Source organism: Ochotona curzoniae, unplaced genomic scaffold (assembly GCF_017591425.1).
Source record: "Ochotona curzoniae isolate NIBS_2020 unplaced genomic scaffold, NIBS_Ocur_1.0 contig_2318, whole genome shotgun sequence".
Lineage (NCBI taxonomy): Eukaryota > Metazoa > Chordata > Mammalia > Lagomorpha > Ochotonidae > Ochotona > Ochotona curzoniae.
Genome location: NW_024465419.1, coordinates 12209077 through 12233322, shown reverse-complemented (window position 1 = coordinate 12233322; position 24246 = coordinate 12209077). Strand labels below are relative to the sequence as shown.

Here is a 24246-nt window from a genome sequence, read left to right as displayed (position 1 = left end):
AGAAAACCAGTATGTATAGGCAGAGGAGTAATGACACAGCTTCCGAACAATGGTAGAGAAAAATTTCATCTGAACAGAGCAAGGTATGGGAGCTTCATCTGGGCTCAAGCACCTGTGCCATCTGCTGCTTTTCCAGGCTCGCTAGCAGGGAGCAGGATCAGAAATGCAGCAGCCTGGGCTTGAAGTGGCATCTATATGCGATGCTTGAGCTGCAGGAGGTGGCTTTATCTGCTGTATCATGGTACTACTATCCCCTTCCCACTCAGATAAATTTTATCCAATTTTTATAAAGGATAAATAATTGTAGTTGTTATTAAAAAGCCAACATAATTTGTTTTACTTTGTAATATATTTTTTTAAAGATTTATTTTTATTATTTTTTCATTGGAAAGGCGGATATACAGAGAGAGGAGAGAGAAAGAGGAAGATCTTCTGTCTGATGATTCACTCCCCAAGTGAGCGCAACGGTCGATGCTATGCCGATCCTAAGCCAGGAGCCTCTTCCGGGTCTCCCACGCGGGTGCAGGGTCCCAAAGCTTTGGGCCGTCCTCGACTGCTTTCCCAGGCCACAGGCAGGGAGCTGGAAGGGAAGCGGGGCTGCCGGGATTAGAACCGGCGCCCATATGGGATCCCGGGCGTGCAAGGCGAGGACCTTTAACCAGTTGCGCCACCGCGCCGGGCCCCTTTGTAATATTTTTTAAAGATTTATTTTAAAGTGTGATAGAGAGAGAGGGAGAAGCAGAGACAGAAGACATCTTCCACTTGCTGGTTCACTGCTCAAATGGCTATAACATTTGGGGGCTAGGCCAGACTAAACCAGGAGCCAGAAACTCTATCCTGATCTCTCAAAGAGGTGGCAGAGGCCTAAGCATCATCTATTGCTTTTTCTGATGCATTAGCTGAGAGTGGGTTTGGAAGCCAAGTAGCTAGGACTTGAGCCAGTGTACTGATATGGAATATAGACATTACAAGTGGCAATTTAACGTGCTGTACAACAGTGCTGGCTCTGAAGTCATGAAAACTTCAATATCAAGCCTTAGATACACAAGAAAGAAAATTGTAATTCAGTTTTACCTTGATTCTCAATATGAAAACCATATCCACTGGGCCTGGTGTGATAGCATAGTGGCTGAATTCTCACCTTGTAAGTGCTAGGATCCCATATGGGCACTGGTTCATGTCTCAGCTGTTCCACTTCCGTTCCAGCTCCCTGCCTGTGGCCTGGGAAAGCAGTAGAGGATGGCCCCAAACCTTGGGACCCTGTACCTGCGTATGGGAGCCCCATAAGCTCCTGGCTTCAGATCAGCTCACTCTGGCCATTGTGCCACTTAGGGGGCGAACCAGTGGGTGAAAGATTTTCTCCCTGTCTCTCCTTCTCTCTGTAAATCTTATCTGCCTTTCCAATAAAAATTATTAAAATCTTAAAAATAAAAATAAAAAGCGTATCTACTTATCTCAGGTTGATACATGTTGCTGTTGCTCTTGTCTTAGAATCCTATCGTCTGTTGCTGTTCTATGTCCTGTGTTGTAGAGCTTTCTCTGATGCTAGTGCCCTCTGGACCTTCTCTGTAAACATAGGGAGTGGCAAAGCAAGGCACATGAATATAGATCCGTTCTAATATTCTATTTTTTTGAGCCTTTGTTTGCCTTCCTTCTTTGTGTACTGAAGATTGTTTGACATCTCGGTTAACACAGGCCACTGTTACATCCACGTTTCAATTAAGTAGGTAAGTAAACTGTAAGGGTCGTGGTTGACTGAGCCAGTGCACTGAGTCTGGTATTTCTAGGTTTGAATTCATATCAATAAATACCCTTCTTCCTAAAAATTTTGGAATCCATTTGTATTCATTCATTTTTTGTTGCTGTAACAAAGTACTTGAGGCTGGGTGATGTATAAAGAGGCAAATTTGCCTCACAGTTCTGGAGGCTGAAAGTGCAGGATTGGGCAGTTGCATTGATTTGACCCTCGCCTTGGCTGCTTCACAACATGACAGGAGCAGATTCTAAGAGGGAGAATTCCTATGGTGAGACAGTTAGAGGGATTTAGGGGCAAGGTGTGTTTTTTGAACCATCTGCTTGCACTGCCACACTGGAGAACATACTTTGAGCCTATGAATTTTTGGGACACACATATCCAAACCATGGCACAATTCCTACACATTTTCTGTAGGGTTCTGCTGATAAGCATTGGCAAAAACCTTTTCATGTTTTAATTGTAAAGAGTAGCTAGCTATTCTCGAATAAAGTTTTTGCCTAATCACAGATGTCAGCATGGTGTCCGTGGGAATGTGAGTGTAACTGTGAGTCTGGAAGCAATAATAAATGGCGGTAAAATGATAGGGAGAAAGCTGAGTATTCAGGCATTGTCATGCTAATTTTCTCTGGGTTCCTTTTTCTATAAGGGGGAACTTTTAGGATTTGGGCATTCTGGATAATGAGATTAGTGAGAATCTATTAAAAATGTCACAGTAACAACTCTGGGCATTTTGCTCTGCTGTTGAATTCCTTCAGTGTAGCTTAGCAGATCTGGTGATGCTGTGAATTAAGTTGGCAATAGAAATTAATCTGCTAGTATGGATTCAATTGTGAGTGCTTTTTTAGAAGTCTCAGCTCTGTAAGAAATTAAAGAATGAAGAAGTTCATCTGGGACATTCAGAAGATGAGCTGAACTTTGAAGTCTTGAGATTGTTACATCGGCTGTATAATTTTCCAGCACTGACAGAGGCAGCAGCCCATCCTGTATTCCCTGCTCTCTCTGTTCACCAAAAACTCTCTCAATGCAGTCACTTGGTCTCCTGAAGCTCTGTCTAGACTTGAGACAATTAGGGATGGTAATTTAAGTAACTCATTGGCCCCTGAATACTTCAGGCTATCAGTGTTCCTGTCTGCTATTCTACCGATTTCAAACCTAGGAAAGAACTAATTCAAGATTCTCACCTTTAAGTTTCTTTCCCTCAGAACCACCTCCTCTACAAAAATCTAGATTTGAAGCGGGTCTGGTTAGGAAAAGAGAAAGCTACTCTGTATACTCTTGAAAATGAATGAGGAGTTTCAGGAGCTCAGATGTGTTGTGGAAGGCCAAGTGGTACAAAGGTTATTGAAGCAGCTGCTGCTGACAGTGGGACAAACCCGCGCTGAAGAGCTCAGCTGAAGTGGAGTTTCTCCAAAGCTCTGGGAGTGTGCTGGAATCCCGAAGCACCTGTGAGGAACTCCTGCTGACTGTCTCGGAAGTTGACCAAGAAGCTACTGTGCCTCTCATGTCTGCCAGTGCGTGCGTTATAAACACACCCGCAGAGTGATAATGACTCTCATACATGTTCTTTGCACTGTAAAATTCTTAATTGTGAAAAGGAATTCTAAGAAATGGGCTTCCTTGCTTCTCTTCTGCAGTGCAGGTGTGGGTGGTGATCCTTGTAGGTAATCTGACCCTGAATTCTGTATTGGCCATTGAAGGAACATGCAGGTACACATGGCTTTAGAAGGAAACACGCACATTCACACACGCACACACATACCCACACACACAGAGGGCACTGCTCCTCTCCAAGATGACTTTGGGTAGAAAACTGGATTAAATTCCTTCAGAGAACTCAAAGTGATAGGGGATAAGATAGAATTCATGTTGTTGAAGTGGCTACTTTATTACTCATATTGAAAGGTTGTACATTTGAAAGTGATTCTACGTAGATTCCTAGTGTAAGAAACATATGCCTTCCAGTGGCTTCTTCTGTAGATACAGTATACTGAGAAGAGCACATTCTTTGGAATCAGAATGAGCTTGCAATTTGAACTTGTATCTTAATCTCAGTTTTCTTGTATTATGTTGATAATCTTAGTATTTTTCCTCACCATTGAGAGTGCTGGATTTGCTAATACATGTAAAACACCTAGCATAGTTTCTGGTTCATAATAAGGGTTCAATATATATGGTAGTTTTTTAAAACCTTGCTTTCTAATTCATGTTAAAGTAAGAAATGGTTTCCTCATTGTTTTTGCTTTTTAAGATATGACTATTTCATTGGACAAGTTTTAGGGGCTGTAGCAGATAATTGTGGGGCAAGCAGCCATTCGGAGCAATTCCATGTTTTATTTACTTGCCAGTGTATGATCTTTCTCTTGAGGAGAAGATACTGAAAGAAACGTTGGAAGAGCTGGGGTCTGTAACTCAGGGGGAGCCAGCTAGCTGCAGATTCCCCGCTCTGTCACTCAGGTGTTACGCTGTGCCCAGCTGAGGGTTCCAGTTGACCTTAAGAACTCTGGACAGGGAAAGGCGTTGGTGTTCTGGGGATTATTTTGCTTGACATCAGCCTTTTGTGCTAACTTGAGACTTTGGCTGTTTTTAGTCTACTTTTCATTCTTTTAGTTCCCATCTTATTTAATGCTGCATTTATTTGAGTTCACAAATTATAAGTATTTCATTCATAAGTGAAAGACTAAGTTAATATGTATTACCCTGATGATTTTTAGTTTATTGGAAGTAGTGAAACTATAATTCATTAACTTTTCTAATTTATTTACTTTGATTTTTTTTTTTTTACCAATTACATGGTATTTTGAAATAGAAAAGACTACACACAACTCTTGGTAGACTTTCTACATAATACTCAGGAAGTGTTTTTTTTTTTTAGGTCTTATGGAAGTGTATTTAAAGCAATTCATAAGGAATCTGGACAAGTTGTTGCAATTAAACAAGTACCTGTGGAGTCTGACCTTCAGGAAATAATTAAAGAAATTTCCATAATGCAGCAGTGTGACAGGTATGGGGAAAAGTCATTTCTTTGTTTACTGTTACTGATTAGTTTGCTAATAAAAAATAATTTTTTTTTAGCCATCTGTTTAATTTTGTGAGATCATGTTGAAAGTAAGACTAATCCTTTAAAGAAGGTAAGGGACAACTTTGTAGTGTGGCCTTTTGGACTTAAAATTCTTTGCATCAAAACTAAACATTATGTTATAACCTAAAGGCACATGTGAAGGAAATACTGAAGTAATTTTTTTGGTGTTAGAGTCCTTTGATATCTGTTATATAACAATTTCTACTAATTAGAAGTTATGTTTTGTGTAAATGTGTATGATTCATCCATATAAACATTTACTGAGCACCTCTACAAGGTAAGGTATTATGTCAGGATCTTAGAATACCAAATAGCTGAATGACAGTTTTGCTTCTTGAGGGACTGATGGTAGAACTGGGAAGATAGATGCATAAGCAAGTAGCTCTAATATAGCATAGCTACCATAGTGTTGGAGTGATGTAGTGCCAGTGAGAAGTTGGGCACGCTGCACAACTGGGTAAGGTGGGAAGTCTGGAATGCTGAGGAAGTTAATTTGGGGAAGAAATTGAGGGGTAAAAAGATAGTAAAGAAAATTATAAATACAAAGTAAAAAACAGCTGCTTTTATAAATACAAAGTGAAAAGCAGCTGTTAACTTCTCATTACGCTACAAAATACCTGAGGCAGGCTAACTTCATAATGGAAGGAAGATTGTTTAACTCAGTTTGGGGAAGGTTAAAAGCCCACGTTCCTGCAGTCCCTTGAAGTTGGCTTCTGGTGAGGACCTTGTGCAGATATGTCACCACTGTGCAGGTATGGGAGCAAGCTGTCACAGAAAGAAGACAGGAAGTCAGACCAGGCTCCCAGTCTCTCTTGGGGCATGTTCCCAGTGAACTAAGGCCCTTGTGCTTCACTGCCTAAAAATCTCTCACCTCTCACTGCTACACTAAAGATCAAACATTTCAACACAGGAGCCATTGGGTGATGAACCAGATCCAGAACGTTACAGAATCCACTGATGTGTACTGTTTTGACAGGGATTAGAGTTATTGGAGTGGGAAGTATGGGACAGGCTTGGCATAAATGAGGTTGGGAAGGTAACCGGAGCTGCTCATGAAGGGTCATATATGCAGTGTTAAATATCCTGATCTTTATAAGAGATGTCAAGTGTATAAATGAGGACTGTATTTAGCCTACAACTAACTTCACTAAAGAAGGATTTCTTGTTTTTCCCCCAACCAAAGCTATAAGGAGGAGGAGTGGGCATGTGGTGCAACAGGTTATCTGCATCCCATATCAGAGTGCCAGTTGGACTTGAGGCTTCTCTTCTTATGATTCTGTTTTTTGCTAATGTGTCCCGGGGAGCAGAGGATGATGAGTTAATGGTTATGGGTTAATGCCACCCATGATGGCAGACCCACATGGAGTTCTTGCCTTCAGCATGGCCTAGCCTTGGCTGTTGCAGGTATTTGGAGAGTGATATAGTGGATGGGAATGAGTTTCTCTCTCACCTTCACTCTGCCAAGTAGATGAAAAACAATAAGTAAATAAGTAAGTAAACCCTCAAAAAATGATCTGAAAATAGGGCTGGTACAACAGCAACATAATTATAACTGTGCTTCAGGTTTTTTGTACTCTGAATCTTTGCACATGACTTTTGACTTGATGCTTATTGTCCCATGGGTACAAGAGGGCTGCTTCCTCCCTAGCCTGTGCCTCTGTTCCAAACATAAGGAAAAAGGAAGGATCATCCCTAGCAATGCTCAGTTTGTGTCTTAGAGTTGTCTCATGTGGTCATTTAGAGAAGTCTACATACACTGTCACCCCACTGACATTGGACCCTATTAGTAAGAGAACTGGTGTCAATATGGAATGTAGGGGTCCTAAGTGATGGCTTAACCTGCTATGTCACAATGCTGGCCTTTCTTTCATCTTTTAGCATTAAGCTAAGGATGATGATGATTATTTTTTTAATATTTCTAATGACACTAAGTCTTGTAGACTTGTTTGCTGAAATGTTTGTGCTATCTGTACCTTTCTGTTGATTCCTTGAGAGAGGGAATCACATTTTTATTTCCAGCACCCATTGCAGTGACTAGTGCTATGCTTTTGGTTGAATGAGTGAATAGGATATAGTGTGTATGAGGAGCGCAGGATAAAGCATTCTAGATTGGGAGACTTTGGGGAAATCTTATTCTTGCTACACTAAACTTTAAGGGGAATCAAAAGTAAAGAATTCAAGAGGCAGTGTGGATATTCGGTGCCATGATACAAATGATGCTTGGGGATGTGAGGGCGATCTGGCTGCAACATCTGTCACCCCATTGATCGCCAGGGTTGATCTGGTTGGCTAGGCTGGTTTCCCCTTCCTCCCTCACCGCTCCATGTGCGTCCCTCCTGAAGCTGAGTGCTAGGTCTAAGAGGACGACCATCCCTGCTAGAGAAGGACCGGTCTTCAGTCAAGGGTATACGAGTAGCTGCGTTCCCTTGCCAAAACTTCCAAACAAGTTCTCACAAATGCTGCTTGGGATGCCTGCAGCTCAGATCAGTTTTGCCCGGATCAGCTGTGGCTCTGCCATCCATTGCAGCTCCCTGCCAGTGTGAACTCCAGGGGGCTGCAGGTGATGACTCATGTTTTGGGTTCCTACCAACTTGATTGGAGACTTGGCCAAACCCCTGCTGATACAGGAATTTGGGGAGCAAACATACGAATGGGTTATCACTCCTCTTTTCTCTGTCTCTCTGCCCTTCAAATATATATATATCTTTAAAAAACAAACTGATGTATAGCAAAATGTCGTGTTTGAAAGTCATGAAAAATGTTGTTAAAAAGAATGTAAAGGGAAGAAGATGTGAATAGAGCTTCTGTACTACTTTATAACAGAATGCCTTGCACATTTAGTCGTGTGTCTGAAATTTTTGTAGAATGAAATAGATAGTGAAAGAAATACTGGGTTTTAGCCAGTAACTACTTTTTTTTTAAAGATTTATTTTTATTATTTTTTTATTGGAAAGGCGGATATACACAGAGGAGGGACAGAGAGGAAGATCTTCCGTCCGATGATTCACTCCCCAAGTGAGCACAACGGCCGATGCTATGCCGATCCTAAGCCAGGAGCCTCTTCTGGGTCTCCCACGCGGGTGCAGGGTCCCAAAGCTTTGGGCCGTCCTCAACTGCTTTCCTGGGCCACAGGCAGGGAGCTGGATGGGAAGCGGGGCCGCAGGGATAGAACCGGTGCCCATATGGGATCCCGGGTGTGCAAGGCGAGGACCTTAACCACTGTGCCACTGCGCCGGGCCCAGCCAGTAACTACTAATGCAAATACAGGATGTGTGACTGAGGAATTGGCATTAAAATGATTTGGAAGGTAGCAGTGTAAATGGATAAATTCCTACTTAAGACATTCATTGAAATTTTGGTTAGAGAAAATGATGTGAGCACTTTGGGGAAATTTTTTTTGCTTTTTACACTCTATAAAAGACTAGAAGTATTTAACATTTTTTGGCTTGTTGTATGTAGTAAATATTAAACATGTTGAATGCTGTGTTTTGGCAGAAATATTTGAAAGAACCCATAGTTTTTGTTATTGACTCTCCACTGTCTAGTCTAGCACCTGGTACAGAGCAGGCATTTTGTAAGTATTTGTTGGGTGGATGGGGCATGGAATGTTAATGTTAGACTAGACCTTTGTAGGTCAGCTAGTTCCCTGCCTTTCAGATGGAATTCTTCTAAGGAGACAGTCTAGGACTCTTCTTCAGTAAAGAGTTGAACCAAATGAGAAATGTCATCATTGTGTTTTATCTTTTGATGTCTGTGGCTCATTCTGAAATGTTGTAAGGGGACTGGCATTGTGGTGCAACAGGTAAAGCTGCTACCTGTGATGCTAACTAACATCCCATATGAGTGCCAGTGTGAGTCCTGGCTACTCTGCTTCTGATCCAGCTCCCAGCACATGGCCCAAGTCCTTGGGCCTCTCTGTCATCCACATGGGAAACCCAGAAGAGGTCTCTGGCTCCCAGCATCTGTTTGGTCCAGCCCTGCGCGTTGTGGCCATTTGGGGAGTGAACCAGCAGATGGGCAATCTCTCTTTCCCTGTATCTCCCTCTTTCTGTTCTCTAACTGTGCCTTTCAAATACATACAATATATCTTTCAAAAAAAAATATTGAGGGCAAGGCTTCTGGTGCTAAAACATTTTTAAAAATTTAAAAATGAGATCTCGTCTCATGTCTGCCAGTATCCCATATGGGTGCTGGTTTGTATCCTGGCTGTTGCACTTTCTATCTGACTCCCTGCTTATGTCCTGGGAAAGCAGTTGAGGATGGTCCAAAGCCTTGGGACCCTGCACCCGCGTGGGAGACCCAGAAGAAGCTTCTAATTTCAGATCTGCTCAGCTCTAGTCATTGTGGCCACTTGGGGAGTGAAGCAGTAGTTTTCTCTATACCTCCTTCTCTCTATAGATCTGACTTTCCAATAGAAAAACAAATTTTTGAAAAAAAAAAATACAATCTGGAGCCTTTGTCTGAATTCCTTGAGATCACACAGCTAGTTAATAAGTGAGATGCAAAAGGAACTCTGTACTAACCTCAAGGTCACAGTCGAAGGAATCTGTGTCTGTAAAAAAGATTCCAACAGTTCAAAGTGAAACACTTTTTTTTTTGAAGTAACTACTGAAAAAGTGAACACGTTTCTTGTATTTTATAATACAGATTTAGAAGGCCAGTGATGCTTCCTACCTTAACCACCCTCCTGCCTGCATTCCTCACCCACCTTCCTTATTGCAAGGTTAGGGCAGTTATGAGCAAGTGGGTGAGAACTGGTCCACAGTATTTGTGTGGGTGCAAGGCAGGCATAAATGGTAAAAATCCCCTTCCCTCCTGGCTCAATCTCTTTGTACACTAGAGAAGAAGTTCCTCACATCTTTTTTTTATATGTTCTCTCTGGTATAAGGCAATCTTGATGCATTTTATAAGATCGATAGCCCTTTCAATACTGTTTTTGCTGCAACTCATTGATTTTGATATTTTTGTTTTTATTTTCATTTCTTCAAAATAGTCTTTTATTAAATTCTTCATTGATACACAGGTCATACAGTAGCATCATTTTCTCCAAGAAGGTTTTTTAAAATTTTCATTTCTTTAATGACAGATTGGTCATTCAGTAGCATGTTATTTAACTTCATGACAATGTAACTTTTAAAATTTTATTCCTGTTGTTGATTTTATTTTATGACTTTTTGCTTAAGGGAAAGCATAGTAACTGTGTAATAAAGACTATTCTATTCAGATGTAAAAGTATGTATGTGTTTCTATTTCTAGATTAAAGATGGACTCCCAATGAAACTGTTAAATATATCTTGACAATAGGATGCTGGACTGTCTATCATTGTCCGTACCCACAATGTCAGGATACACTTAAACAGTAGAATGATGAATTTATAACTGCTTATGAAGGACTATATACTATTGTAATGATATATGGGAAATCAGTAGGGGGAAGGAATTGGGGAGTAGGTAAGGAAAGTCCCAGAACCTATGGGGTTGTATTATAAAATAATAAAAAGATTTTATTTTTATTGGAAAGGCAGATATACAGAGACAGATATCTCCTGTCAGCTGATTCATTCTTCAAGTGACTGCCATGGCAATAGCTGAGCCAATCCAAAGCCAGGAGCCAGGAGCTTCTTCCAGGTGCCCCATGTGGTTGCAGGGTCCCAATACTTTGGACCATTTTCTACTGCTTTCCCTGGCCTGGCTGGAAGGGAAGTGGAACAACCATGATACGAACCAGCGCCCATATGGGGTACCTGTGCATGCAAGGTGTGGATTTAGCTGTTAAGCTATTGTGCCAGGCCCTTTTCACATCTCAGGGAGAGAAACTTGTTGTTATGTCTTGGGGAACACAATTACTCATTCAGTTATTCATTTAAACATTACATGTGGAGTACTTAAACCCATGAGTAGCCTTCCTGGACTGTTCAAAATAGATGCAGTAATGAATGAGGCTCAGGGTTCAGATGGACTTGAGTCAGATGATAGTGGCAGACGGATGGGCCTTTTGTTTCAGTAGAATCTGATAAGAGCTCTGTGTTGGTAACCTGGGGAGCTATGTGTGTTGGAAGAGATATTTAATCCCCCTCAAGTTGGGGAATTAGGAATGCTTTCATGGGAAGGCATACCAAATTGAGTCTTGAACGACAACTTGAGTTTGCTGGGCGAGACAGAGATGTGAACCATGAGGGGATAGAGCATTTCTGCCTGGCCTAATCAGATGTTACAAAGCCCTCCCTGGCCTGTATCAGAGCAGCCTCTCCTCTTATCTGTTTGCTCATGTTGTGTGAGATTCCATTGAACACTATTTTTTTTTAAGATTTTCTAAATTTTTTATTGGAAAGGCAGATTTACAGAGAGGAGATACAAAAGAAAGATCTTCCATCCACTGGTTCACTCCTCAAGTGGCCACAATGGCCAAAGCTCAGCTAATTCAAAGCTAGGAGCCAGGAGCTTGTTCTGGGCCGTCCATGCAGGTGCAGGGTCCCAAGACTTCTTTTCTAGGCCAGAAGCAGGGAGCTGGATGGGGAGTGGAACAGCTGGGACATAAACTGGCACCTATATGGGATCCTGGCCCGTACAAGGCAAGGATTTAACCACTGAACCATTGTGTAAGGCCCCGCAACACTTTCTAATGCTGTAAAAAAAAGTTTGAAAGTTATCACAGTGGGGAATTAATGATGGAGCTTGGTAACTTGTATTGACTCATGTAAGTGATTATCCAGTTTGGGATGGCCAGAGTAATAAGCTGCTTTGAGAAGAATGCAGTTCTCATAGAATATTCATATTGCTTTTGTAAAAATATATTATCTGCTGGTAATTTGTAGAGCACTAATACAATTGTATGTTAAAATGATCCACAAACTCATTTAAAAAAATTATTGGAGAAGGAATGAGGGAGGAGAAGGACACTCCTGTATATTCTCTGCTCAGATGCCCTCAGTAGCTGGGGTTGGGCCAGGCCAAAGCATGGGGTTGAGAACTCCATCTGTGCCTCCCATGTGGGCAGAGGGAAGCCAGCTACTTGAGTCATCACTTCCTCTTTCGTCTGTGTGCATTAGCAGGAAGCTAGACTCAGGAGTGGCGCTCAGACTTGTTTGCAGGCACTCCAAAATGGGATATGGATGTGCCAGACAACTAGTAGGCCAATGCCTTCTGCATACAAATTATTTTTATTAGAATCTTTTTTTTTCTAATTGTTTTCTTCACTTGCTCTTAAGCAAACAGAAGGCAGCTTCTCCAGGTTAGAGTCATTGATTTTCATAGAAGCTGTCAATCCTGTTGTTTGCTTTACTATTAGTCTGGCAGGAAAAAAGCAAGCCAAACTCAGTTTTTGCTACTATGCCCTCATGGTATAGATCACCTCTGTGATCCCAAGAACATGCGGGGATTCTCCCCACCAGCGGCACACCATCCGTAGAGCTGGATATTTTCTAAATCAGTTCAGTTCTGAAACTACGTGAAAATGGTATCAGACCCCCTGCTCTTCTTGGCCTTTGGATGGTGGTTATAAGCCCCGACTTGTTTCACTTTTGATTGACCATAAATTGAGATTCCCATGATCCACTTCTCAGGTTTGATTGATTTGTTTCAGTGATTTTCAGCTCAGGGAGAAAAGACTGAAGTTTACCGGTTTATTGCAGACAATATTACAGAGGTTATTGACATGGAGATGTGTAGGGTGAGGGATGGTGGATAAATGGTGGAACTTCCATGCCCTCTCTAGATGTGCCACCCTCCAGGCACCTCCATGTCTTCAGCCCTTCTCAAGCTCTTCAAAGCCTGTCTCTGGGGAATTTTTATGGAGACTTCAGAGCATAAACATGAACTGAAGCATGAACAACAGTTTTCAATGTCATTGGAGAAAAAGGGTAGCATATAACGCTGGTGGACTTGGTGCTGAATCCCAGGAAGGCCTGTCTGTTTAGAATCTGGCCTGTGCGTGTAGCATTTCTTCCTCTTGGATATGGAGTAGGACTGCTGCTGAAGTAGGACACCCTTACCATCTTCCTTCAGATAAGGTAAGTCAGAGAAATTCTTGGTAGTTGGTAACTCCAAGGCAGGGGAATATTGGAATTTCTGTGACTCAGCTTGGGGAAAAGAAATTCTAGTTGTATGGCCTGTCTTGGAGAGGGAGTTATGAACTAGGAACTTTGGATAAAAGCCAACATATATAGAAAGATAAAATATGTTTACTATGTGTTTTTCAGTAAACATAATCTTGAACTCACTGTTAACACCTTAATACTTTTCAAAGTGTTAAATGAGAAAATTATCATTTAAGGGATTTTCTTTTTTAAAAATTTTTGTTTTATTAATTACATTGCCTTATGTGACACAGTTTTACATTGCATTATGTGGCACAGTTTTATAGGCACTGGAATTCCCCCCACCCCTCCCCAAATCCTCTCCCCATGGTGGATTCCTCCACCTTGTTGCACTACCACAGTTCAAGTTCAGTTGAGATTCTTTCATTGCAAGCATATACCAAGCATAGAGTCCAGCATCTTATTGTCCAGATAAGCTCAACAGTTTCTTGGGGAGACCATCTCTGGTTTGAAGGTAGAACTGGCAGAGTATCATCCTGATCGATGAAAAGTCCCAACAGAACATCAGCAACAATTTATAATGTGTGAAATTAATTGACATGATATCGAGTAACCAGTATGTTAAAAAAAAAATGCAAGTTCGTAACCACATCCTGTGACTTCTTCATTGACATTTCAATTTTAGTATATATACAATTGGGTTCTGTACACCTTAAAATGGCTATAGATTACTATTCAGCTGTCTCGTGTCTATTTTCATTATAGTATTTTGCATTTTATAGTGTTGAAGCATAGTTTTGTTGAATCTGGCTTTTTTTTCCGGGTAGTCTAGACTGGCTTGTAACTCTAACAAGATATTTGTTAACAGTTTTAGGAGGGGTGTGCAGAGAAATCTTCAGTACCCTAGTGAGGAGTAACTAATCTTTGTGTCCCACCTAGTGAGGTATAAGTGAATCCTCGCTGACCGTTCCCTGTCTGATTTTAAGCTTTCCTTGTTCTCTATTCTAGATTTTTTGTTTGTTTGTTTTGAGGGATTTCCGGAGTGATTCTGATGGAAGGGATTTTCGTAAGCATGTGAAGTCTGTCTTCTAAAGTGGAGCTTAACTCTTGAGTATATGTGAGAGTTGTTTGTAGACCTTTTAAAATACCTGCTGAATAAGACCCTGTAAGGTGTGAGGTGACAGGCAGTTCTGATTCCTAGCTGAGCACACGAGTAATATTTCCTGTGAATGTTTCTACATAGACGATTAGACCTCAGAGAACTCTTTGTAAATAGAAGTTCTTTTCATTTTGAAGTTGAATGTATGTTAGTTTTGTTGTGTGAATAAGTACTTCCTAAAAATGGCTCAAGTGACCATTTACTAAATCTTATTCTGTGCTTTCCATTCTTAACCCCTAGCATATCTGTACATGCCTAGAAATGTAAGGCATGGAAGTGGGGAGTGTTGAGAAAAATTACTAAAGAGGCAGACCTTGAAGAGTCTTGTTTGTGATATGAAGCACTTAAGAGTTTGTTGTTTAGGTAATGGAAAGCTATTGGATTTTTTTTAAGTCAGGAGAGCAGTATGAGTAACTTATTAGTGAAACCCAACTTTGTCAACTGTGAGGTTCACAGATTATATTGGGGAAGAAAACTGTGAAAGAGACTAGTTGGGAAGCAAGTCTGTGCAAGAGGTGATGAGTAACAGTAGGGGTTAAAGAAGATTGAGTTCTACTCCTGTGGCTGCCTGTTCTGGTTTGGGACCTTAAGTTCCAACTACTGACTCTACCTTTTAACATCAAGACAGCTAAAACTAGAAAGTGTACCCAGGAGTCATCTCTGACAGTCTTAACTCTATTTTGATGATTTCTCTGTATGTTCCTTTATCATACTTTGACTTTTCCTTTTTTGGGGGTGGAGAGCTATTGAATTTCACTGTCTCATTTCTTTGACATTGACGCTTAGCAAAGTAGCCATATATATATTTTTAGTAATAGCTGTTACTACTATTAGGTCCAACTGTCTATTCAACGCACTGTCCCTTAAACATGTCAAACTAAGTTTTCCCCTTTGGTTTGTGTCCTTTGCTGTTGGGCTTTCCCTTTTCTAGAATAATAATTCTTTCACCACATTTTTGGGTTTGGGATTTTTTTTTCATAATTTCTCCAAATTCAACTCTTCCACAAAATTCTTTCTAATTGCCCCACCAGAGTCCTCTCTTCCTTTGCCACTTAATTTATATCAACTGGTATATCAGTTTATGCTATTTTGTTATGTGTCCTGCAAACTTAATTTCTCTGCCTTTTTGGGTTGGGTAAGATGTTATATATGTCAACATATATAATATATCCTTTGTAAATATTAATCATTTTTCCTTAAATCTTTTTTAAAGCATCTTGGCTATACACAGTTAATTTTGCTCTGTAAGATCTAAAACCTCACTTCAGAAATACTTTAAATTGTTAATAATTTTAATCATTTCAGCTTAAGCAAGAAATATTATGCTTAATTTTCAAATAGCTTAAGTGAATAATTTAAAAACTTTTTGGGTCTCTAAAATACAGTGTATTTTAAAGTTGAGTGCTAGATTTGACTGAATGTAAATCATAAGATTTATATTTAAAATGCTTTAGTTAAAGGAAAATATTTTCATTTGTTCCTTATGTTAAATAAAAAGTCTCGTGACAAAAAAAAGATTTTTTGTTTTGGATTTTTTTTTGTTGGCCTTTGGAATCACTCAAAGCATTTAGACCTCCTCTGGTTTGTAATCCTGTTAAATTTTATCCGTGAATTAAGCCTAATTGTACACAGTTGGTAAAAGCTAGAAAAATTTGATGTACAATAGAAGTTTACTCATTAAATTATTAAAGCATTAAGAAATGCTGAAGTTCTTTGTGTTACAATTAAGAGGAAAATTTTCTTTGGCAATTAACTAAATTTAATTGTGTATTTTTCTTTAGCCCGTATGTTGTAAAGTACTATGGCAGTTACTTTAAGAACACAGATCTGTGGATTGTTATGGAGTACTGTGGAGCTGGCTCTGTTTCAGACATTATTAGATTACGAAATAAAACAGTAAGTATTTTACAATTGTTTTGTTAATCTTATTTCTAAAGATTCATCTTTTAGAATCTGAAAAGGTAGTATTTTGTTACAAAGAAAATATTAGCATGAATAAAGAAAGTTTTCAACAGCATAGAGACCTGGAGGGAAGTGTGTGAACCACCTAAAGATCTTTGCACGGGATGTTTATGAGTTGCATGGCTGTTTATTTATTAGGGTCTATTTTGGTAAGTCACTGTCATTCATCTGGAATCAGAATGTGTGGTGATTATTAGTGTGAGTTATGCTTAGGGGTGAGCTTTTGATGCAGTATTGAAAATGCCACTTGGGACCTCTGTCTCCTATATCAGAGTGCACAGGTTTAAGTTCTGGCTCTAGCTCCTCCTCCAGCTTCCCACTCCAACTTCCTGTTACTCTGTATTCTGGGAGACAGCAGGTGATGGCCCAAGTGCTTGGGTCTTTGCCACCTGCCTGGGAGACCCTGGTTAAGGTCCAGCCTCTTGGTTTTGACCTGGCCCAGCCCTGGCTGTTGTGAATTTTGTGGGGAGCAAACCAGTGAATAGAAAGAAGAGCTCTCTGCCTGTCTTTGTCTTTTCTCTGCTTTTGAAATAAAGCAGAATATATAAAAAATATTATGGCTCTGTTTATTTTCAAGTTTGTAATATTTGTGGTATTTCCTTAATTTTTCTGTAATTTATAACTGGAAAAAAGTTGAAGTTGTATGTTGTAAATTTTTATAAATAATTGAAATGAATGTTTTGCGTTTACTTTCCAAAATATTGTCAGAATGTGTGAAAGTGTAGATGCATCTTGTTTGTTTGGATAATTTTTAAGAATCAAAGTGATCTTTTCGCCTTTGAATGACTAAGAAGAATTATTGGTGAAATAATCTGAAATTCTGCACAAAAGTAATTCAATGATTGTATGACATTATTATAAGTTGTCAGACATGTTTCAGTAAAATACATAAAAAAATTCCTTAACTACTTGAGTCAATTTGTGGTTAACCAGAATCATTTTAAACTTTGATTGGGTAAGTATGTTGTAAGTTTATCCCACTAATTTTTTTTTCTGTTAGAGAAAATAAAGTAAACAGGATTTCTTTACAAGGAAGTGAAACAGAAGTTAAAATAATCCCTGTTTTGACAGAATGGATTAAGTGATCTGTGACATTCTAATTATGTATTTTAGAATTTCTATGGTGCTTAACTAGCATTTATGTAAATCAGATGGTCCTCAAATGGCAAAACAATGTTATAATTGAAAATAATTTTACTCCAGTCAGAGAAGTATTTTAATAATCTTCTCAGAGTTGAGTTGGAATTTGTATATTTGGTTTTAAAATGATCCATTAAGAATGTAAAATAAAAGTGAAATGGAAAATTTAGACATCTAGATTATGTTGGTTTGAAGCACCAATGTTACCATTCTGAGTAGCTAAAAAGTATTGCATCTAGTTTTCTTGTCAGTAATTATAAACCGTGAATGGATGGATGGGATCCTGAGACTTACTCATCCCCGAAGGAGAGCCTTCACCCCTTCATAATCATCATCAGGTGGCTAGAGGAGTCATATTTGTTGCAGTCTTACTCTCATAGATCTGTTAGCCTTGATTCTGGAGTGGAATGGGAGGAGTATAATTTCCTTATATATGAAAGGAGACTGAGCTGTTTCAAAGCTTGATCAGGACTGTGAATATATTTTCTGGGCATTTCCTTGGTAAGAGTTCCTGTTAAATCTCAAGAATATTTGTTTCTTTGCTTTCCCGGATACCATATGTCTTTTTTTTTTTTTAAGGTTTATTTATTTTTATTGGAAAGTCAGATATACCGAGAGGAGAAGAGACAGAGAGGAAGGTCTTTTATCCACTGATTCACTCCCCATGTGGCTACAATGTGAGGGGCTGCTGGGACACGAACTGGTACCGCATGGGATCCCAGCATGTGTAAGGCGAGGTCTTTAGCTTTTACGCTACTGCACTGGTCCCCATATGTCTTTTTATTATCTAAAAAGAGTAATGTCACTGTTAGAGTTGTCAATATAAGGAAATTTATCGTCCCTTAAAAAAATACCCTAGGATGGGCATTGGGCTCATGTTTCAAATATTGCTTAGTATGTCTGCATTCTAGTTCTGCGTTCTATTCGGCTTCTTGTTAGTATACTTCATTGGAGGTAAGGTAATATCACTCAGGTGCTTGGCTTCTTGCCTCTTGTGCGCAGACCAGATGGAGTGGTGAGCTTTTGGCTTCCATCTGACCCAGTTCCAGCTACTGCAGGTGCTTGCGCAGTGCCAGCAGCTGAAGCTCTCGCTCTGTGAGAAATAAAATTAAATAAATGAAAATTTTAAAAAATTAAGTCATTGTACATACCTGATTATTTTATGGAAACACTCACCGTCTTAGTTTCAGAGATAACAGATTAGCTAGTGAAATGAAATGGTTGTAAATTATTTGTGAACTAGATATAAAAAGTCACACTAGGAATTTTTTCATGATCACAAAACAATATTTTGTAAGAGTCTAACAATAATTAATATTTTCCTAAGACTCTAGCAATATGTGTGATAACATATTATTTCACATTACTTTTGAACAATATATTTGTTGGGTAAAGAATGCTACATTGGCAGCAGTCTTTAACATTTCAAGATGTCCTATTATCATCTAGTTATTGTTTGTACTGGTAAGTTTCACTGTTGCTTCTTATATGGTAATCTACTATTTTTCTTTTTCTTAAATTACTCTAAAGATTTTTACCTTTGGATTTCAGAAGCATTGATTTGTCTAGATGTAGTTTTCTGGTAGTTACCTCTTGCAGCTTGTTTCTGAGGCTAAATATTTGCTGTCAGTTTTAGGAAATTCTGTTATTCTATTTTAAATGTTTCCAGACCATTCTTCATTTCTAATTCTGCAATTTTAATAACCTGTGTTTTAGTTTAGATTAAAAAAATTTTTTTTTTCTGTATTTGTTGCTTTGGGTTTTCCACATTTTTAAGTCCTTCCCCTCTCCCCTTCTTAAGTATTTATTTATTTTACTTGGAAAGTCAGAGTTACTCAGAGAGAGCATTTTCCATATATTCATTCCTCCATGCTATGATATGTATGTTTTCTTCTGATGTTTTCTGTTTCTCCAAGTCCTCTCTTCCTGTGTCTAAACTGCTTTTTAGTGATGGAATTTTTAAATTCTAGTTTTTTCTTTGCATTCTTTCTTTCTAAAAATTTATTTTTTTATTTGAAGGGCAAAGTTATAGAAAGAAGGAGAGATGGAGATGTTCCATCCATTGGTTTAGTCTCCAAATGGCTGTGATGGCCAGAACTGAGCTGATCAGAAGTTAGGAGACAGGAGCTGCCAGGTTATTCAAGGTCTTCCAGGTCTCTCATGTGGCTTCAGGGACTCAAGGATTTGAACCATTTTTCATTGCTTCCCTAGGTCTTAAGTGGGAGTTGGATTGGAAGTGAAAGAGCTGTGACAGGATAGTGCCCATAAGGGCTACCAGTGGCACAGGTAGAAGCTTAGCATGCTATGCCACAGTGCCAGCCCTCCTTTGGATTCTTTAAGTTTCTCTTGGGGCTGGCACAGTGAAGTAGCACATTCATTTTTTTCCTACCATGCCATCATTCCATTTATTTGATAACTTCACAGCCTCATTTTCTAAAGAGTCTGTTTCTAGTATTTATTGTTTTTCTTGGTTTTGTTGTTCATGTATACCTGATTAGTTATTTGCACTCTCTCCAACATTCCTATAATCTAATTAATATAAAAAGGTCCTTTCTGGCTTTTGGTATGGATTCTTGCTTAATGTTCTAGTTCTTTCTCTTAATCAATTTAGTCATTTTACCAGTTTTTAATCTTGTCTCTGAAACACATGCTCTGTATTGGGTGTGTTCCTTGGTGGGCACTTCTCACTGATTTGCTGTTTTTCCCATGCCTTTTTATTCTCTCTGTCTTGAGGCTTTACTTAGCAGAGCCCTTGAAATGACTGCTTTGGGATTGTATTTACCTCGAGTGAATTAAGGTATGGCCTGTTAGTGTAAAACTCTGCTAACAACTTGAACACTTGTCTTCTTTAAATAATGATGTAAAACCATGATGATTCAAACTCTTATTTTTGTGATTGTTTCAAGCATGTTAGTTTTGTAAACAGTAAAAGGAGATTGCAGCAAGGCTGGATACTCACTTCTGCTGGGCTTAGGCAAGACTGTGGTTCTGATGCAACATGGAACTATTGGGAATGGGGAGCTCATACTTAGATTATTTCATTTTTTAAAAAAGATTTATCTATTTATCTGTTTATTTTTATTGGAAAGGCAGGTTTGCACAGAGAAGAAGAGACAGAGAAAGATCTTTCATCCATTGATTCACTCCCCAGATAGCTACAATGCCTGTTGCTGGGCTAATGCAAACCCAGAGACCTCCTCTGGGTCTCCCATGTGGGTGCAAGATCCCAACGCTGTTTTTCTAGGCCACAAACAGGTAGCTGGATTGGAACTGGAGCACCTAGGACAGGAATATGTGTCCATATTGGATGCCGACACATGCATGCCAAAGATTAGTTACTTGAGCAGGCATTTTTATTTTTTTATATATACTGTTCATCACAGCCATTTTCATATTAAATTTCTGAGCGGACGTTGTTTCACAGTGGGTTAAGCTGCCATTTCTGACACCAGTCTCCTGCATGGAGAGTCCCAGCTGCTTCACTTGTGATCCAGTTCTTTGCTAATGTGCCTAGGAAAGTAGTGGAAGATGACCAAAATCCTTGGGACTCAACACTTATGAAGGAGACCCAGATGGAGATCCAAGATTCTGGATTTGGCCTGGCTCAGCTCCAACTGTCATGGCCACTTGGAGAGTGAATTAGCAGGGGGATGATCTCTTTCTGTCTTTACCTTTCTGTGTTACTCTTTCAAATCAGTTAATCAGTCTTTTGAAAGAAAAGAGTAAACTTTCTCAGAGGTATGGATATGTCATTTCTTTATTAGAAACTTTCCTTTTGAATCTTGGGTAACTATAATGTACATATATCAAGTGTCATTCACTGTAGATGAGAAACAAAATTGGAAGATAGTTAAGACATTGATAATTTTATATGTTTTATTGTAAGAGCAGTGATTCTTGGGAAACTCCATAAGTAACGTGTTTTAGTATTATTTCAAATTATACTTGCTATTAGTGATAAAGGACCCTTGATCTTAATTCATCAGCTGTTGCATTTTTTAAACCAAATATTTCCTTGAAAATAGGGAACTAAAGGGACAGGAAGTTTATGATTTTTGAAAATATTTTAAGTTCAGTTTTGCAATCTGAAGTATAATTATTATTTATATCTTGGAACTCGTCTATCTGTAGCTTCACACAAAGAACTGACTCCTTAAAGTTAGCATTGGATTTATATTTTGGTGATTTTGTTTTGTGTGTTGTTGCTATATCCATTCCCCAATTTTGATTGTTCTCTGATTTCTTGATGAATTGGCTTAATGAATTTGCCTCCATAAATGCCCCTGTTTTAATGTGATCTCTCATTTGAGATTGTTTATATCTTCCCAGGTAGTAATTTTTGACTATTTTGTTGAATAAATCTTTATGGCATGTTTATGCTTCTATGGATGAATATAATTAATGCCAACTACTATTATAACTTCTAACATTATTTTGCTTATTCTGACTACTTAATAGATTGAGTTCATATGTATCTGGCTATTTTATTTGCTTTTTGTGCCTGTTCTTTCTGTGATTCATTTATTTTTGAGATTTTGTTTATTTTTATTGGAAAGTCAGATATACAGAGAGAAGGAGAGATAGAGAGGAAGAGCTTCCGTCCACTGATTCACACCCTAAGTGCCCACAGTGGCCAAAGCTAAGTTGATCCAAAGCCAGGAGCCAGGAGCTTCCTCCAGATCTCCCACACAGATGCAGGGTCCCAAGGCTTTGGGCTGTCCTCCACTGCTTTCCCAGGTCACAAGCAGGGAGCTGGTTGGAAAGAAGGGTTGCTGGGATTAGAGCTGGTGTCCATATGGGAGCCTGCTGTGTGTGCAAGGTGAGGACTTTAGTCATTAGGATACCATGCTGGGCCCTGTTTTTTGTTACCTTTATTGGCTTTTTTTGGATCAGTTTTAGGAGTTGCTTAACAGGTTACCTGAGTCGTTCACAGAGCGTTTTAAAGTTAGAAAGTGATTATCTGACTGCATAGATATTAAAGAAAGCACCTCAAAATCTCACAGGTACTTTTTCCTTAGGAGACTTGTAAGAAAAGATGCAAAGAATTAAGCTTTGGAGTTAATGAGGTATATTCCAGTGATTGCACCTGAGGCTGAATAGTAAAGGGTGAAAATTGTGTCTTCTTAGGAGTTGATGCTTCACATGGGAGAGATCGCAGAGTTAGCACTCAGGCTAGTTAGAAATGCTGGTGTGGTAATTGATGGTAGTAGTAATACAAGTAGAATGAAGGGGAAACTCTTAAATTCAAATGGATTATAAGATTTTCTCTGGCTTTCCCTATGGCAATATGAATAAAATATCACTAGATAGTTAATATTCCTTTAGGGCTGTAACCCATTAAGTAGTATGTGTGTCTTACATTCCTGATTTTGTAATTAGACTCACAAACACAGTCAAATTATGATCTCCAACAAATCTAGTAGCAGGATTTTCCCAATATTTTAGATTGCCTTTTACGTTGGATGAATCTTTTGTATAGATTACCCAGCTGTGGGATCCTGATTGTATTTGGAAATCATGCTTAAATTGTGCATTCAGTTCGTAAGCTTTTAATGTTAGGGAGAAGCAGAGTTGCATTTACTGTCCCTGCGAGTTTAAATATATTCATCTTGGAAGTATTCCAGGTGCCTGGAATAGCTACTGACCTCCTGAAAGCCTCTGATAAAAGTTTGTTGAGCCGAAACAGGATCAATTTCTTGGCTGCTTATCCTGTAAATATAAAATGACCTACTCATCTATTCAGTGTCATGTTTTGTGGAGAAGATATAATTTTCATGGCTACTTCTGTCTCGTGTTAATAATGTGGATTGTGGAACCAATAAAACCATATTCCACAGAAGAGCCATAAATCAGATGTGTACTGGGGACCTTGCTTTGTATGAAGTACCAGGATATGTTGCAGTCATTGTCATGTTTTTACAAAAGTTGTAAGATGTTTCTGTGTTATCCGTAAGGCTGTGTTTCTACCCTACTAGGCTGAACTGAAACAAGTGGTCAAATCAAAATGTGGGCCTACACATGGAAAAAAATTACCTTAGGCACTTTCTAAAAATGTTTCTAACTATACAATAAACATCTAAGACATCTAAGTCTTCCTTTGACTAGTGAAAAAGAAAGCTGCTTTGTTGTTGTTGTTGTTAGCATAAGCATTATTTTCTTCAGCAGCAAAGTGTCAAGATTTAAAAGGATAAAAAGTCTGATATATTTATGGAGAGATGATTTTTCAGGTTTCCTTGTGAGGCAATTAAAATATCATATTACATTCTATTTAGCATACTCCTTAAATTTTGTATCTTGCAAAGTAGAAATGTGTAACTCTGTGAAGTTGAAGGTTTATTAAGATAGGTTATACTTTTGATTAGAGGCTTCCAGAATGATCTTTCCATAATTATAAAGCTATGCCTTGACATATGGAAGAAATACAGCCTATGTCTTAGATGTTTATTGTATAGTTAGAAACATTCTTAGAAAGTGCCTAAGGTAATGTTTTTTCCATGCGTAGGCCCACATTTGGTTTGACCACTTGTTTCAGTTCAGCCTAGTAGGGTAGAAACAGCATGAACCTGGGCTGTCAACACCATGGGTTTTCGTTTTTGTTCTTCCACAAACTAATTTTATGGTCTGGGGAAAATCATTTAACTGATAACAACTTTAGTTTCCTCATCTGTGAAATAATAAATAACATTTGTATAGTGCTTTACATGTTACTTGGCAGTTTTACTTACATTCCAGTTGGAATGGGAAGGTTCAAAACATTTTCACTGATGTGGGTCCAGTTCTCCTCAGTAGTGGTACAAACAATGCTAATACATTTTGTTGTTTTTGTACTGCTTACGCACTGGATGATGGAGCAGGTATGGAAGAAGCCAAATTCAGTTCTGTATAGAGTTAGTGTTCTTTGGGAGCCAAAAAAAGAGGATCACTGTCTTACTTAGCTGGGAGAACACCTTCCTGTCACAATCAGCAGGTTCAGGAAAGGATAGCTGTCATTGAGTACTCGCGGAAAAGGGCAGCATTGTGTGTGTGTGTGTGTGTGATAAAACGCACACACTGTTTTATCTGTAGCTTCTTGAACAATGCCTAGCATTTAGGATGGTCAACAAAGACTTTTTTC

General features: G+C 38.9%; 1 protein-coding gene across 1 annotated transcript in view; it reads left to right on the top strand.

Annotated features, from left to right (window-relative positions):
* Positions 1-24246, top strand: part of STK3 (serine/threonine kinase 3) — a 274727-nt gene that overhangs the window by 35898 nt on the left and 214583 nt on the right. The window contains exons 3-4 of the mRNA XM_040972635.1: positions 4629-4757; positions 15812-15926. Coding sequence (XP_040828569.1) covers positions 4629-4757; positions 15812-15926 — 244 coding nt within the window. The remainder of the gene's footprint in view (positions 1-4628; positions 4758-15811; positions 15927-24246) is intronic.